The sequence below is a fragment of the Limulus polyphemus genome, unplaced genomic scaffold (genome assembly GCF_000517525.1).
Source record: "Limulus polyphemus unplaced genomic scaffold, Limulus_polyphemus-2.1.2 Scaffold192, whole genome shotgun sequence".
NCBI lineage: Eukaryota > Metazoa > Arthropoda > Merostomata > Xiphosura > Limulidae > Limulus > Limulus polyphemus.
Window position 1 is genome coordinate 479,842 of NW_013665802.1, and position 15,129 is coordinate 494,970.

The 15,129-nt window shown below is 30.6% G+C and overlaps 1 protein-coding gene across 3 annotated transcripts in view; it reads right to left on the reverse strand.

Moving 5' to 3' along the window:
• LOC106478233 (thyroid receptor-interacting protein 6-like) overlaps window positions 1-14,402 on the reverse strand; it is a 51,870-nt gene extending 37,468 nt beyond the window's left edge. Inside the window, exons 1-4 of one of the 3 annotated variants that reach the window (XM_013938758.2) lie at window positions 14,334-14,402; window positions 10,408-10,760; window positions 8,798-8,973; window positions 1,145-1,412 (exon numbers count right to left, since the gene is read on the reverse strand). In XM_013938758.2, coding sequence (XP_013794212.2) covers window positions 1,145-1,412; window positions 8,798-8,973; window positions 10,408-10,750 — 787 coding nt within the window. In that variant the 5' untranslated portion in view covers window positions 10,751-10,760; window positions 14,334-14,402. The remainder of the gene's footprint in view (window positions 1-1,144; window positions 1,413-8,797; window positions 8,974-10,407; window positions 10,761-14,333) is intronic. The other 2 variants (XM_022381786.1, XM_022381785.1) reach the window with 2 other exon arrangements.
• Between the last annotated feature and the right edge of the window lie 727 nt (window positions 14,403-15,129).

A 15,129-nucleotide genomic window follows, 5' to 3' on the forward strand; every position in this document is an offset into this window, starting at 1 on the left:
CTTTTAAATTAAGAAATAATGTATAATACTAAAATGTGAATTATAATCTACAGTTTGATACCAAACTTATTGCCACAATTTTATAAAATAGTAGTTCAATAAAATTTTGAATGCAAGTCAACAAATACAATAACATGGCCTTTGACCCATGTGGAAAGGGTTAATTGCATATTTAGCTTGTTAGATGTTTCATACTACATTTAATATATAATTTTTATGAAGAACAAATCAAGATTAAAGAAGTATAAGTTAATCCTAAATTATTGTACCTGAAGATGTTAAACAAAGAGTATTTTGAAAAAACTGAAAATAGAAAGATTAGACTAAAGTGAGCATAATCAATTATTCAACCTGGCAATTCATTGATAAGGAAATTCCACAAATTCCCCAGCTCTAATTGTAATTAGTTTCAATATCATAAATTAATCTTTATATTATCTTCACTCACAGTTGTACTTTCAAACCAATTTGCTATGATAACAATGACATTTAGAATGCTTTACATAATTATTGAACTTTCTGCAATATGAGGTTTCACATATATAGCAAACTTTCTCTCCTCTATTTGAGTTTAAACGTATCAAATCCTTAACTTATGTTGTGTAGAAGTTGTATTTTTTGAAAAACATGCATATCATTAAAAAATATATTGTCTTTGGCTAAACAGTGATGTAGCACTTGCAGATTAAGGTGTAATAAAAAAAAACAAGTAATAATGAAATTAAACATGTAGCTGAAACAATTTACTTAAGAAAGCAACTTCGTCAGAGGAGTATGTATGCACTGAAATAAACAATTCTAAAATGACATACACAACATTTATTTAAAATAAAAATGACAATTGCTTGTTTTATTATTTATAATGAGAATAGAAGTAAAAAATACATTATTTAGTGAAGTTTAATCAGTAAGAAGTGTGGTTCAGTACCAAAGAAATACTGATGAAATTTACTAATCAAGCAACTGTTGTAAAAAAAAGAATCCAAAGAAACAAGTTTCAAGAATACCTATATCCTTTATGAACTACACTAATCATCAGATAGCATATTAGAGTTTATCTAAGCAACTGTTTAAAACAATAATGATCAACAACAACAAAAATCAAAAACAAGCTCTCATTATTTAAAAATATAACTTCACCTACCAAAAAACAGAGAATCTCTGGAACTATCCATACTTTGGACCAAAAGATCTGTAAGTTGATCAACTTCACTCTCCTGACCTGTTGAGGAGCCTCTGCCAAGAGACTGCATGCCAGTAACAGAACCTGCCTTGTTCCTACCCAGAGCTGGATAGTAAGAAGAATACAGTGATGAACCTCCACTTCCCATGCTGTAGGTAGATCGTGAAGACATCTGACTTGGTGGCCGAGGAGTAATGGGTTCATAAATAGAATCTGTATCATAGTTACTCTGCAAGTTTTCAATCAAAGTTAGAAAATTTTAGCTAGACTACTAATGTTAAGATATTAGGACATACAAATATACTAAAATGCTTATCCTAAATATTCATATATCACTTGTAGTGAATACAAAAGAAGTACACAAATAAAGTTTACTGAATTGTTTGAATCAATTAATTTTTATTTTATAAGGCTGTTGGTATTAGATAGGGTTGAGTATTATATTTTATAGGTTTTTTTTTGGTTTTTTTTACGAATAGTTGCTCAAATCAATAGAAAAATATTTTCAAACTATACAGCTGTAGCCATGCAACATCTTTCTACAAGAACTACTAAAAATAATTTCATGAAAATGTGTGAGAAGGCACTAAACATCAAAGGATAGCAGCTGCATTACAAGCCAGAATGTCCCCTGTAACAGGTGCTTTGGTAGGTGGAATTGATGGAAGACCATTAGGTTCAATGGCAGGATTTAAGTTAGCTGGTGTTGCAGCTACCATAGGTGGAGATGTCTTAGGATTCACATGTGGAAAATTCATTCAACGTCATTCAGAAAAAACAAAAGACTTAGAATTAAGAGAGCTCTCCCAACGAGGTGTGAAAGGTCTGTGTTTCTACCATACTTAAATTCAGCAATTGACAGTGAGACAGCAAGTAATTCTGATAAAAGATGAAAAAGAAAAAAAACAAACCATTGCTTATTTTTATTTATTTGATATACACTTGTAAATACTGTATTTTTATCAGTTTCTTTTAGTATTTGTTGCAGAATGCATATAATGAACTGAAATTATTGTCAATATTTTATAGGTTTTCACACTGCGTATCTTATCTTCTCATATTCAGTTTTCTTTATCAAATTTACAAACACAAGTAAACAGAGTTTGTAATTTTCTATCTATTATCCAGTTATTTTCAATCCAATGTTTTGTTAATAACAGAGTAAAATACAAGCACAGCACACACATTTACTGTTACATGCATGATTCATTAAAGATAAACAAGTATTAAAAGTAGAAATTTAAAGAGATATATTTTTATGATTTCATGTTGTAGACAACATTTTGTGAATAATAACAATAAAAATCTTGAGTTCAATAGTCTTAAGACTTTCTTTATATTAGTCTTTCCAAAATGTATTATGCATACTAAAAAATACAAGAATAAGTTATTAGTTGACTGATCTCATTGGGATAAGATTTGATTGCTACTAATTGTACGGTAATAATTCTTGGTGGATAATAAATGAGAATATGGTAAACATGAAGTTGTGGTCATTTCAAACTAAAGGGCACTACATCTGATCTATGTAGCCACCATTCATGTATGCTTTTACAAAATTATTGAAAGAGAGGGGGTCATGCTTGTGAATAGAGTTGGTGGATTCACTTATTACCTATGAGCATCAATTAAATTGATTAATATCACAAAAATTACCAACTAATTGAAATTTTGCCACTAGGATTTCTTATTATTACTTTTTTTGAATAATTCAAATTTTTTCAGCTTTGGGATGGTATAGCCCAGCAATTAATGGGGTTGCCTCATTAAAGGATATTGGTGGGGGGATATATTTCTTTGTTTTTGAGATATGTCAAAGCTATAAAGACTATCTGCCACCATCTCCAACTCTGAACTGCCGACTAGAGGGAAAGCAACTGGTCGGCAGCACTCATCACCAACTCTTGGACTATTTTAGCACAGAGTTGTAGACTCAAGTCATGCAACTTGGACGAAATGATTTGACACTTACCCATAATGAGTTGTGACTCGATTTAAGTGACTTGTTGAAAACCCAAGTAAAATAAATACATCTTGAATTTTTCTGCCACAAACCTTGCCAAATGAATGTCACAGACACGTTACATGGTGTACATAAGCTCCAAAGTGCATGTGACTAGAATAGCAACAAATTATTGTATATGTATATGTGCAAGCAAACTTTAGAACCTCAGTGACTTGTGACTTAACTTGAGACTTGCCCATTATGACTTGTGAATCGATTTAAATGACTTGTTGACAATCCAAGTGAAAAAAAAACACATCTTGAATTTTCCTGCAACAAATCTTGCCAAACAGATGTCACAGACACACTACATGGTGTACATAAGCTCCAAAGTGCATGTGTCTAGGAAAGCAACAAATTACTGTACACGTACATCTATCAGCAAACTTTTATACAATCTTTTATACAGTCAGGGTCAGGAATGGTAGACGAACAAGGTCCTTGTCCAGAACTTGGCTACTTGCAATGCATGTGCCATCATATACAAGTTGTGAACAAGACGTTAAATTTCGTACTTCTTGGAGGGATGGTAAATAAATTAGAGAAGAGTAAATGCCTAAAGAAAAAATTTCACATATCTCACACTAGGGTAAATTCAGGATGTTTTTTAAATATTGCCTTATAAAATTAAGAACTTAAAACTTATATACTATTAAAATATGGATTATTAGCTATGATTTTATGCTATACTAACTGGTATAAAAGCAATGAAAAGCAGTTTAATTAAATTTTTAATGTAAATTTGATGATGAGGAATCCACTTCTTAAAAAATAAAAATTTAGAGACAGCATGACCAGGTAATGAAAAACATTATTATAAAGTATGAGGTTTCATCAAGATTATGCCATCCACAGGTACAAATAGTTTACAGAGACACATGTTTACAGTATGGAACAAAGAGTTTACATGACCAGAGATTGCTGCACAGCCTAGTATAGGTATCTTGGTACCCCGGGGTGTTGGTTTAAGGTGGGGCTGTTTAGTTCAATGAAGATAGCTTCCTTTATTCTGCATTTATTTATGGTTGGTTCTTTGTTTAAAATTACAATGTTTTGTATAGATATGCTGTGTTTTTTTGTAGTTGCAATGTTAGTAATTATGAGAGGGTTTTTTTATTATGTTAGGTAAATCTGGTTTCCAATTTTCTTCCAGTTTCTCCAATGTAGATTTCTGGACTGTTAATGCACGTTATTTTATAAATATTGGTATTGTGTGATTCTATATAATTTTTATTTAAAAATGATTTTACTTTTAGAGCCAGGTTTTTTGGTGAATTTGAAGTCAACAGGTTTTAGGTTTAATGGCAAGTTTTCTTGAAGTGTTGATTATTTTTTAACTGATGTCAGGGATAAATGGTAAACTGCAGTGTTGTTGGTGTGAATGAAAATGCAGAGATGAATAAATCAACTCTTCTGTTTGGTCAACAAGAACAACCTATACAGGCTGTTTTGTGTGTCTATAATAGTGCTTGCTGTTCCTGCATCTAGTTCTCCAATTGAACGAATGTTCAGCCATGGAGGAATTATTGTGCATCTCATAGAGCTAAGCTTAGTGACAAAATGCTGATATTTCTTGTGAAACAGTTTGTACAGATAAATTATATGCTCTGATTGCCTTCTTCTAGTCAGTGACATCACACACTTTGATGTAGATATTAAGCAAGTGCAAGTGTAACAAACTGTCTTTGAACTTGTATGTGCAATCAACATCACTAAGGGTAAATGCACAGGATTAAGCATGCAGTAAAGTGAATAACGTGCTGACATCACTATCTAGAGGAATCCAAATACAGTATACAGATGTGTGCAAGTAGTGTTCATGGTGCAATAAGAAAGTCCAAAAAATGTGAAAAGATGGAGACTGCTCTGCTTCTGATGCTTAACTAGTTTGAACTGTTGAAGATTTTACATTTTATTGAAAAATCTTAAAACATACAAATGCATATACTCACTAAAATAAAGCTTAGTCTATCACCAGTCTCATACATGTAAATCACTAGCTCAACTAAAGTGTACACAAGGTACAAGTACACTGCTTGGAGACCTTGTAGTGTAGCTGGTCCAAAATAAAAGATAGCTCATACTTCCTTTACCAACCTGTGTGACTCAATTGGATTTCCACCATCATGGATTGTTGCATATGAGGCACAAATACTGTACCATCAGTTTGTCTTAGCACAACATCAGATTCAAATAACATCCAGCTTATTTAATTCACATATATTAGAATAGATCCCCTCCAAACAAACTATTACTGAGCCTGTGTAGAGACAAACTGGCCTCCATAACCAACTAACAAAAATGCACAGTACACTTTCTCCCTTATAGATAATTTGGCTAGTTCACAATACATTTTATCATTATGACTTGACTTGAGACTTGGCCTTAATGACTTGTGACTTGACTTGGACTTACACACACACACACACAAAATACTTGTTACCAACTCTGCTTTAGTATTAAATAAATTGTAAATTTACTGTTTTTTGCATTCTGTTTCCAATTTATTATTGTATAACTATAATGTTGAATAAAATGTAAAATTACTGTTTCTAAACTTGTGTTATATTGTAATTTAATTTATAGCTTATGTAACTGCAATCTTTAGTGATGCATATTTGTAAACCCATTTTAGAGTCTACCTGTACTTATAAGCAGGAAAAACCCATAATGTTTTTAAACTATGCATAGAACTGCATGACTACTAATTTTTTTGGTGTATAATTGCTAACATATGAAAAACCCTTCAATATCAATAAAATTTAAAACAAACAAAAAAGTAAACTGATTAATATAGCACCATTTTTTTAAATGTTTCTTCGCATGGTTTATGCCTGATACTGTAACATCATGCTTGCATATTGTGCATCTAGCATAGTTTTCTCCCAGACTGGGCTTGGAAATCACCTACAAAACGTTTTGGCCCACAAGCATTTATATATTCCTAGGACTTTCACCTTTTTGCCTGGAGCTGCCATTTTGGAAGAAGGAAGTTGTGATGTTTATACAATTACTCATGTGCAATAATATTGTAGTTATCACTTGGAAAGAATTGAAAAGGACTGCAAATAATGATAAAAAAAATACTTCATTTCACACACACACACACACACTCAGGCATGACACTGAATTTGCAGTAAATAATAATATGGCTGAAGGTTTTCTAAACTAATAAAAATTATATTCACTACAACCAAGCTGTAGTATTTGACAGATATGGTATTAAATAAATTGTAAACATACTTGTTATACACTGTGTACACGTTTTATAATGTTTGTAACACTGCACTCTTTTCTCACTGTCCTGAATCTGTGCATACTAGTGAAGGTTGTGACAGGCACTGGCATTCTCAAACCCAAAACTCTTTGATCATGGAGCAAATGATTGTGAAGCAGTGTCCTTTATCCACTTAATCATGTAAGCCTTTTAATCATGTGATAAATTACAAATGTAAATCTACTAATTACTTTCCAATAAATAATAACAAAATCAGTAAATTAATAATAGCACCAAATTTGCAAGTATCAATCATTTTAATAAGATAACAAAACAAATTTTCTTTTGCATTGTACTGTATATCTCATATAATACAAAAAAACATACTCTGTGATCAATTATCTATAAATAGGCTGCAATTGCAATGTAGTATTCAGAAAGCCTTGAGAAAAAAAAATTGTGTTTTCAGTAACTCGACCAATCCTGATCCTAAAAGTTTTACACCTTTCCTTCCAAAAATGTTCAAAGAATGTAACTGTATTTGTAGTAGTCAGCAATATATATTTTACCCATTATTCAGTAAGCAAGTTTCATAATGTACCCATTCATAAAACATAAATTTGATCAGACCTTGAAGTTATGTCTTGCAAAAAGTCAACATCATAGTAACTGTAATAAGTTTATACTACGATATAGCAAAGGCAAGTTGTTTTTATTCTATCATTATTATGGTAATTTTCACTAATAAGCCTTAGTGGATAATTTATATGTTGCTTTCCAGTATTTGCACATTAATTTCACATTTTTGTTTTCCCAAGACACAGAATTGGAAACTTTTTTTTTATAATATTGCTTGTTTAAGTTTATTGAATGTCACTATATACGTGTCCTTTTTGAGTCATAGTTCCTAAAAGTATCAACCTTTAACAACACTAACAACTGTTTAACATAAGTTGAAACATGCAATGATCTATATACTACTAATCCATGTGTACTAGCGCCGAGCTAATTATGTCTGTCAGCATCTTCCACTTGATGCCATTGCTAAGTAATGAGCTTCCTCATTCAGAGATAATAGCTTAGCATGCAGGCCTCTTGTACCCATTCTTTTCCAGAGTTTTTTTTTTTTGCTCATTTCAAAATTCTTGCAAACGGACAAATATTGTATTTGTAAGCAGGCAAATCTGCTCTGTGGAAAAGCTCCACTGTTTTACTTGTAAAACAAATTTTGAAAACACACAGAGTTGGTGTAATACCCAGAAATAATAAACAGTTTCTGGAAAGTTTGAAAAATTGTGGGTTATCTTTAGGATATTAATATATTAAATGTTAACAATCATATATACAATTAAAAAAAAATTATTTTTTCACTACAACTTGTATAGTTAAGAAGTTCAACAATGCTAACATATTACTTAAAAGAAAAATTAACATAGCTAGTTTTGGCCATAAGCCTATATTAGGTGTCAGTAAATTACAAACATCTTTTATTGTTAGAAAAAAATTATTTTTTAAATACGAGAATACGAGATCCATCCAACAATTCTGATATTCATAGAATAGAGTTTTCTACATGAAGTACTTATTTCATACATTTTTCAAATCTATAAGTATATATAGATATGTACTAATCATCAAGTGTGATTAGTATAGCCAAAATTAGTCCTGTTTTGCAATAATTTGTTTTTGTTTAGGATAATAAAGCTAACTATCTTTATTTATACAATTGTTGATGAATGTTATGAATTATTGGTTATTTTCATTAACAAAAAATCAGTAGTTTTATTAGTATTCTGGAAATTTGTATTGAAAAACCCACAGAATGCTATTAATTATATTTTCAGCTTGTTATAGGTTTTGTACTACATTGCATATGTGATACATTTTCATGTACAACAGTTTAAAATTTAAAAAAATAACTTGTATCCTAAATCATTATACCTGAAGATGTTTATCATATTAATTGAAGGGTCTAGCAAATTCCAATAATTATCCAGCTTTACTTGTGAAAATGGCAAAAATTGTGAGCCATTGTTTTACCTAATATGGCAGTCAAAACATTTCAGCTACTTATACTGAGAATAATAACCTACTTGTTTGTGAAATATATTCAACACCACATGAAAAGCAGAAAACTTGTATGTTACACTGAAACATCTACTAACCCAGTATTTTCACAAAATTATGAATGATTGTATATTTTAAAATATTATTTTGCATCTTTTTAATTAGATTACTTTTGTTTAAATAATCTAACAATCAAGATTATAATTTTGAAGTACTTTAGATATAATTCAGGACTTGGATGTCATAAATTTAATATCAGAATGCATTTCACATTTGTTTTACAATTCTGTATTACTCAATTATCAATAGGCCTTCTGTGACTTACCGCTGATGACTGGGGTCGACAGGCTGAATATATTGACTGAGAGCCATAGTTTGACATTGAAGGTGAGTGAGGAGGAGAACCACCAGGATAGGAAGAAATGGCAGCTTTGCTTGCAGGACAAAATGTTTGGTCCTTTGTTCCTTTATTAGTTACATTTACATTCATATACTCTGGTTCTACAAATCAAACAGATAATTCCCAATCAGCATGAGCTCTCATGCAAAAACATTTATACCTTTCAGTTATAATTTATTTCATTGTATGGAAAGTAAAAATCAACATTAAAAAACATTGTTTTATAAGTCAATTATCTATAAACTGATGTCACAACATACCACACAACTTAATTTCTAGATCTCTACTAAAACTAGTAAAATGTTTTCTTTCAAGAAGTACAAAGATTGAGTATGTTATATTAAAATGATTTTGGAGACTCATCACATCATTAGTCAATGTCATCACATTCATTTACACTTTATCTGCATCTTTTAAAATATCTGTGCAGCATAGTTTGCAATGCAAAAGGCTCAATTATGTTCAAAGCACACCCCTCATCCCTACAGCTTTCCATAATATATCTAGTGTATGAGGACATTGATTTCCCAGTGCCTGTTTTAACAGTCTACTTGCAGAAAAATACATGGGCAACTTAATTGGTATGTCTTTGAATGGAATAACATGAATATTCATTTCAATAACCAGCAGCTTGAGGTTTGTGATGGTTGATTTGATATGTCATGGATGCAGCTTGTGTATACATTGTACACAACTTGTAATGCTTTCCCAGATAGATCCTTCTTGATTATGTTGTATACTGTTTGCCAGACACACATGGTTGACTTTTGTCAAGGACATTTTGTGTTTGTGGATTCTCACTTGTTACAAGACATTAATTTGCTTACCATAGTTGGGGTGACTTTTTGCAGGTCTTTTTCTGGTTGATCCTGTACCTCAGGTTGATCCATATTCCTTTGTTTTCCAATGCCATTAAGTACAAGCGATATCCCTGTTGAAAATTCTAAATACCTGATCTGAACACATCTTTATGATGTGAGTGTATGATTATTTTGCATCAAAAAGTGGTTACATACCTTTCCCAAAAATAATCTATCTATGGTGACATCATACTACATATTAAACACCAAATAATGTTTAAATGTAGTTCTGTTACATGCCATTCTACCATGGTTGTCACGGCTTGCCGATTTGCAAGAAGAAAAAATCTTCTATTTGATGGGCAGGAAATACTTTATAAAGTAGAGTGGATCTTATGCTAACTTTCTCAGAAAGCATGCGATAAAAGTAGTTTTAATTTTCGCTACTTCAATTACATGTTACAGTTAATTCATTTAACAATATGCTGTATAAAAGAATAAAAAGTATTTCAGCAATACTACATGTTACAAAAAATTCTCTACTATATTTAACAAAATCAATTTAGTTTATGAAAATATTTGATAAATTTACAGAATATTCATTCCATACAGGCTCTAAGAATTAACATGCAGAATGAGTTCTTTTTATGGAAAAGCTTTAATTGAGAAATGCATTAGAATACTAGCTCAAAAACCCGGTCTTGTAAATAAAAAGCATAATGTTTGTTTTCTGACCATTTACTGATTCTGCTCCATTATAAGACTGATTAGACTTGTCTCCATCCACTTTGGTGCAACTTAATGTAGATGCAGAAATGTTTGGTATATTTGAGTACACTGGTGAAACTGTAGGAAGGGGAGTTGGTCTTCCAAATTCTATTTCCTTTAAACCTGATTGATTATTTGACTTTTCTTGAATATTCACATACACATTTTCTGGAAGTTTTTTCACTGGCTTGGGTGGAACTGCAGGTGCAATTTTCTTCTCCTGAGATGGTGGATAGTTGCCTCGATTGCAAGAAGTCAAATTAAGCTGAGTCAATTCATCCTCCAGTGAATATAGAGGATCAGCCATCATTAATGATAACCTTAAAAGTAGAAGATAAAGTAGATCAGTGAAAATGTTTTCATTTACCAGAATAACTTAGTTATAAAAAAAACGTTTCATTTTGGCACCCATCAATTATACAATGCCCACATAATGAGTAATCTTATAATTGTTGTTTTTTAATAAATACTTGTGTACAAGTAATAAATAAGTTTTCAAAATGTTAAATTTAATATAAGTGGTACAATGAGTTTCACAGTTTTTGTGTGATTTAAAAACATGTATGTTATAGTTTTATGGAACACTTGTTAGCACTGCAATCTACATCAACATTTTCATTATTAATGACATGTATAAAATTTTAAATCAAAAGGCATAAATAATTTTATTCTGAGAGACCTGGAAGTTATACAGGTTAGTACTACTGTAACAATATTACAAATAAAAATGTGAAGACACTATAATAATGACAGTGATTACCCTACCTGTGCTCAAAATTTGACTGTAAAAGTTTTGTAAACAATACAATTTAACATCTAAACAAGTATTGCTGTCATAATGTTTTAGTGATTGACAGATGAAAAGCTGTAGATAACCATACTGTTAATGGCGGTATTAATTGTTTAGTTTAAAATTCCACTGGATAACCATAAAAAATATACTACTTTGTTACAGATCTAAAACAATAGGGTTTCTTGCATAGTATCCAGTATTAATGCTACCATCAAACCATTAACAAAGGTTGGAACACTCTTCTTTACCAAGTTTAAAATATCTAAACAGAAATTACATCTTGAAATGCAATTGAAAAAAATGAACACAGAATTAGCAATTTAAAATGTCCTGTAATAAACAAGATCAAATATTTGAAGTCTAGTAATCCTGGCATAAATCAAGTTATACATGGCCCCCCTATCAAAATAATTGTAGCTCTGATTTTTCTAACAGTATTAAGTGCCTCTGATTAAAATTAATTTTACTTTACAACATTTCAAGTTATCTTAACAAAAAAAATTGAGGTTACACAACTAGCATAACACACTTTATAGAAATAGCAAAGAGTAACAAAAACCAATAATCATACAGGCTTTGGCTTCAAATACAATATTTGACAGCTACAAACTGCTGGTTGTAATGTATTTAATCAACAAAATAACCAACCAGCAAGATTCTCACTTCTAACACAACAGACTATGAAAATTACATTTAAATTGAGCTTAAATATAAATCATAATTAACCTCTTAAGTAAAACCAACTTAAGGTACAAACACCACTATTAGGCTATTAATATATAAAATAACATGTGAGAAATAATGACCATTTGGTCCATAAAGACTTCCCTGCATACCCATCCTTGAGGAAAAGAAAAATTTAAACCCTTTTCCAAATAATTTTCATAAATGGACAGTTGCTGTTTATAGAAGAAAGCAGCAACAATGTTTCAACACACTACAATGAATCTTTGTTATGCCCTGTGACTGTTTTAGTATTATATATAAAACATGGAAACTCTGACTGAAATGGTACCCCACAATGTATGCTTGTCCCTAACTAGTTCCTTAATCCTAGAGCATGATTGGTTTAAAGGTTCCAGAATGCTGTTAAGAAAACTAAAACTACCTTAAATGGATAATAGCTAACTTTTCCAATGTTAAATTTGTGACATCTCATTCTTCAAAAACAGCACACAGAAATCAGAAGCCTTTATCCTATTCATTCTTCAGATATATTTTGTAAACTTCAGTGTGATCACCTCTTACCATTTTTTTCTCAAGAGAAAATAAGAAGCCTTAATCTATCCCAATCGGATAACCCTTACAAGTACTGTAGTATCTCCTTATCTGCAATACAGCTAGAAATATCCAAAAGCTTGGTGTCATCACCAAACTACTAATTATGTCCCTCTCTTTATCATTAATGTAAAGAATAATAATAATAAAAAACAAGGGTCCAAAAACTGATCCCTAAGGCAAGAGAACAATACAACTGGGCTTCATTAATAACAACTTTTTGCCTTCTCTCATATAAACATCCTACAATTAAATAAGTTAAGCTTTTTTCCTAACCCTTACCAATGTGATTTTCTTGATAATCTTTCATGCAAAACTTTATCAAAACATTTTGAAAATCTAAAAATGCCTTTACATCATCTAGGAAGCATGTAAAAGCCTCAAAGATAATTAACAAATTAGTAAGGCAAGATTTTTCTTTAAATTTAATTTAAAGTTTAATGAATCCACATTGACTTGCTATTTTCAATTTCCTATTCAGAAGATATCTTCATTAATATCTATATATAATCAAAATTAGTTATACAAGTTTTAAATATTCAATTCACAATACTTACAAGGAAATTTTGTGTTATTTTATATTTGGAAGATGGAAATCATTAATACCACCACCACAATAACAAATGTACATAATGCTCATCTCTAATTTCAATGTTTTCATGTTGCCTTAATGACCAATGTCAATGCAAGAGAAACTGTGCATGATTTACTTGCACTTCTTAAACTACAATATTATCCTTAATGGAAAAATATACTCCAGTAATACAAATTTAAAACTGCTTTATTATATAGTTTATAATTTTGACTCATTTAACATTTAATTAGCATAAAATTCATGACTGGTGTCATTTTCCTTTAGATCCATCGTCTACACTGACAATAGGCATTAAAACCAAAGCAATAAAACCTCCAGATCATATCAAAGTATCTTACATTTGTGTCTATTTTTAAAGTATTTAGAAAGATAATCGGTCGTTTTCCTTCCTTCCTAGTGTAGCTTAACACAAATATTACTCTTATAAGCCTTTTTTTAAGTGTATGATCTACCTTATAAAACAAGTTTTTAAATGTTTCTTTTCGCAGATTTCTTCTAAAACGTAATTTAAAATAGGTACATGCAAATTAGTTTTCCTCAACAATAACAAAAAAATGCAATTAGAGTAGATATATATTCAACGTGTGCCTATGGACTGACTTGGTATTTCTAAATTGAAGTTAAGAAATCGTCATAAAAAATTAAAACTAAATTGATAATATAAAGTATCAAGTTAATTTTTTTATAACTTATTCAATAAGAGTGGATTAAATTACTAGTAAGCAAGAAAATGTTTATTTTCCACGAAAACATGAGCAAAACGATAGTTTATAACCTCAAGCAGTCAAGGTCACCATGCTTGGTTTTCAAAACTTCACGCCCATTCAAATTTCAGTGTAATGATCGATTCATTTAATTTTAATACTGAGCGTGAATTTTGTGCTGATCAATATTACTAATAATTTAACAATAAAGTAACTTTATGTTTAAATTTTATTACGTTTTAGTTAATTAATATTAATTATGTATTAACTAACTGTACTACTACTAGTAATACTACAGAAGACTAACTTAACGAAGTTTACAGTAGTAAAATTTTTACTATAAATTAAATAAAATCAAAAGTGATATTCTAATTCTAATAAATTGAAAGAAAACTATTTTCTAGCTTCGCCGTTACAAACTTTAAAAATCAATAAATTACATATTTTAATGAGCAAAAACCTGGTATAAAACGAGTATTTTATTTGGATATTATAAATTTTATGATAATATTGGCAAACATACGTGTTAACTACCTCTTGTCAATTCAGTGTACTTACTACAATAGATCTCTCTCACTTGACAATAAAATACTTTGCTCAACTACAACACCGATCTCTGACATTAGCGCTACCTATTGAACAAAATGAAATTTATACTTTTTTCCTTGACAAAGTTAAAAAAAACACATACATACTTTTACGGCAAACGGTTAAAATCAAGTATTTAATAAGTATTTAAGTATTTTTGTCCCCCAGTGGCACAGCGGTATGCCTGCAAACTTACAAGTCTATAAACCGGTTTTCCATACCCATGGTGGGCAGAGCACAGATATCCCATTGTGTATCTTTGTGCTTAATTACAAACAAGCAAATGTTTTGTTTTATTAATATTACGTTACGATCATAACAAGCTAGCTACATAGATAAAAGCTACAAATCAACCCGGTAGTGAGTATTTCTAGCATTGGGTCTTAGTTGTATTGATAATAATTCTAAATTTATTTACAAATGGTGATTTTGTGTAAAATATTTTGTAGTTTAGTGACAGTTAATGGTGGGTCCCTGGAAGGGCTCCACGCCGCGACATCATGGGGATATTGTGATGCGTGTGGGAAAGATGCAACAGGTTAAAGTAAGTCGTTGACGAATAGTGTTTAAAGAGAACAGAACCTTGAGGTACAACAGCGTTAAAGGTAAAGGGTCGTGAGATGGTGTTTTTAATTTTTATTTTTGCAGTTCTGTCTTCTAAAAAGTTCGAGATCCATTTAGTGAAAATAATGGGTATTTTATACTTGGTAAGTTTATATTGTTGCGTCAGC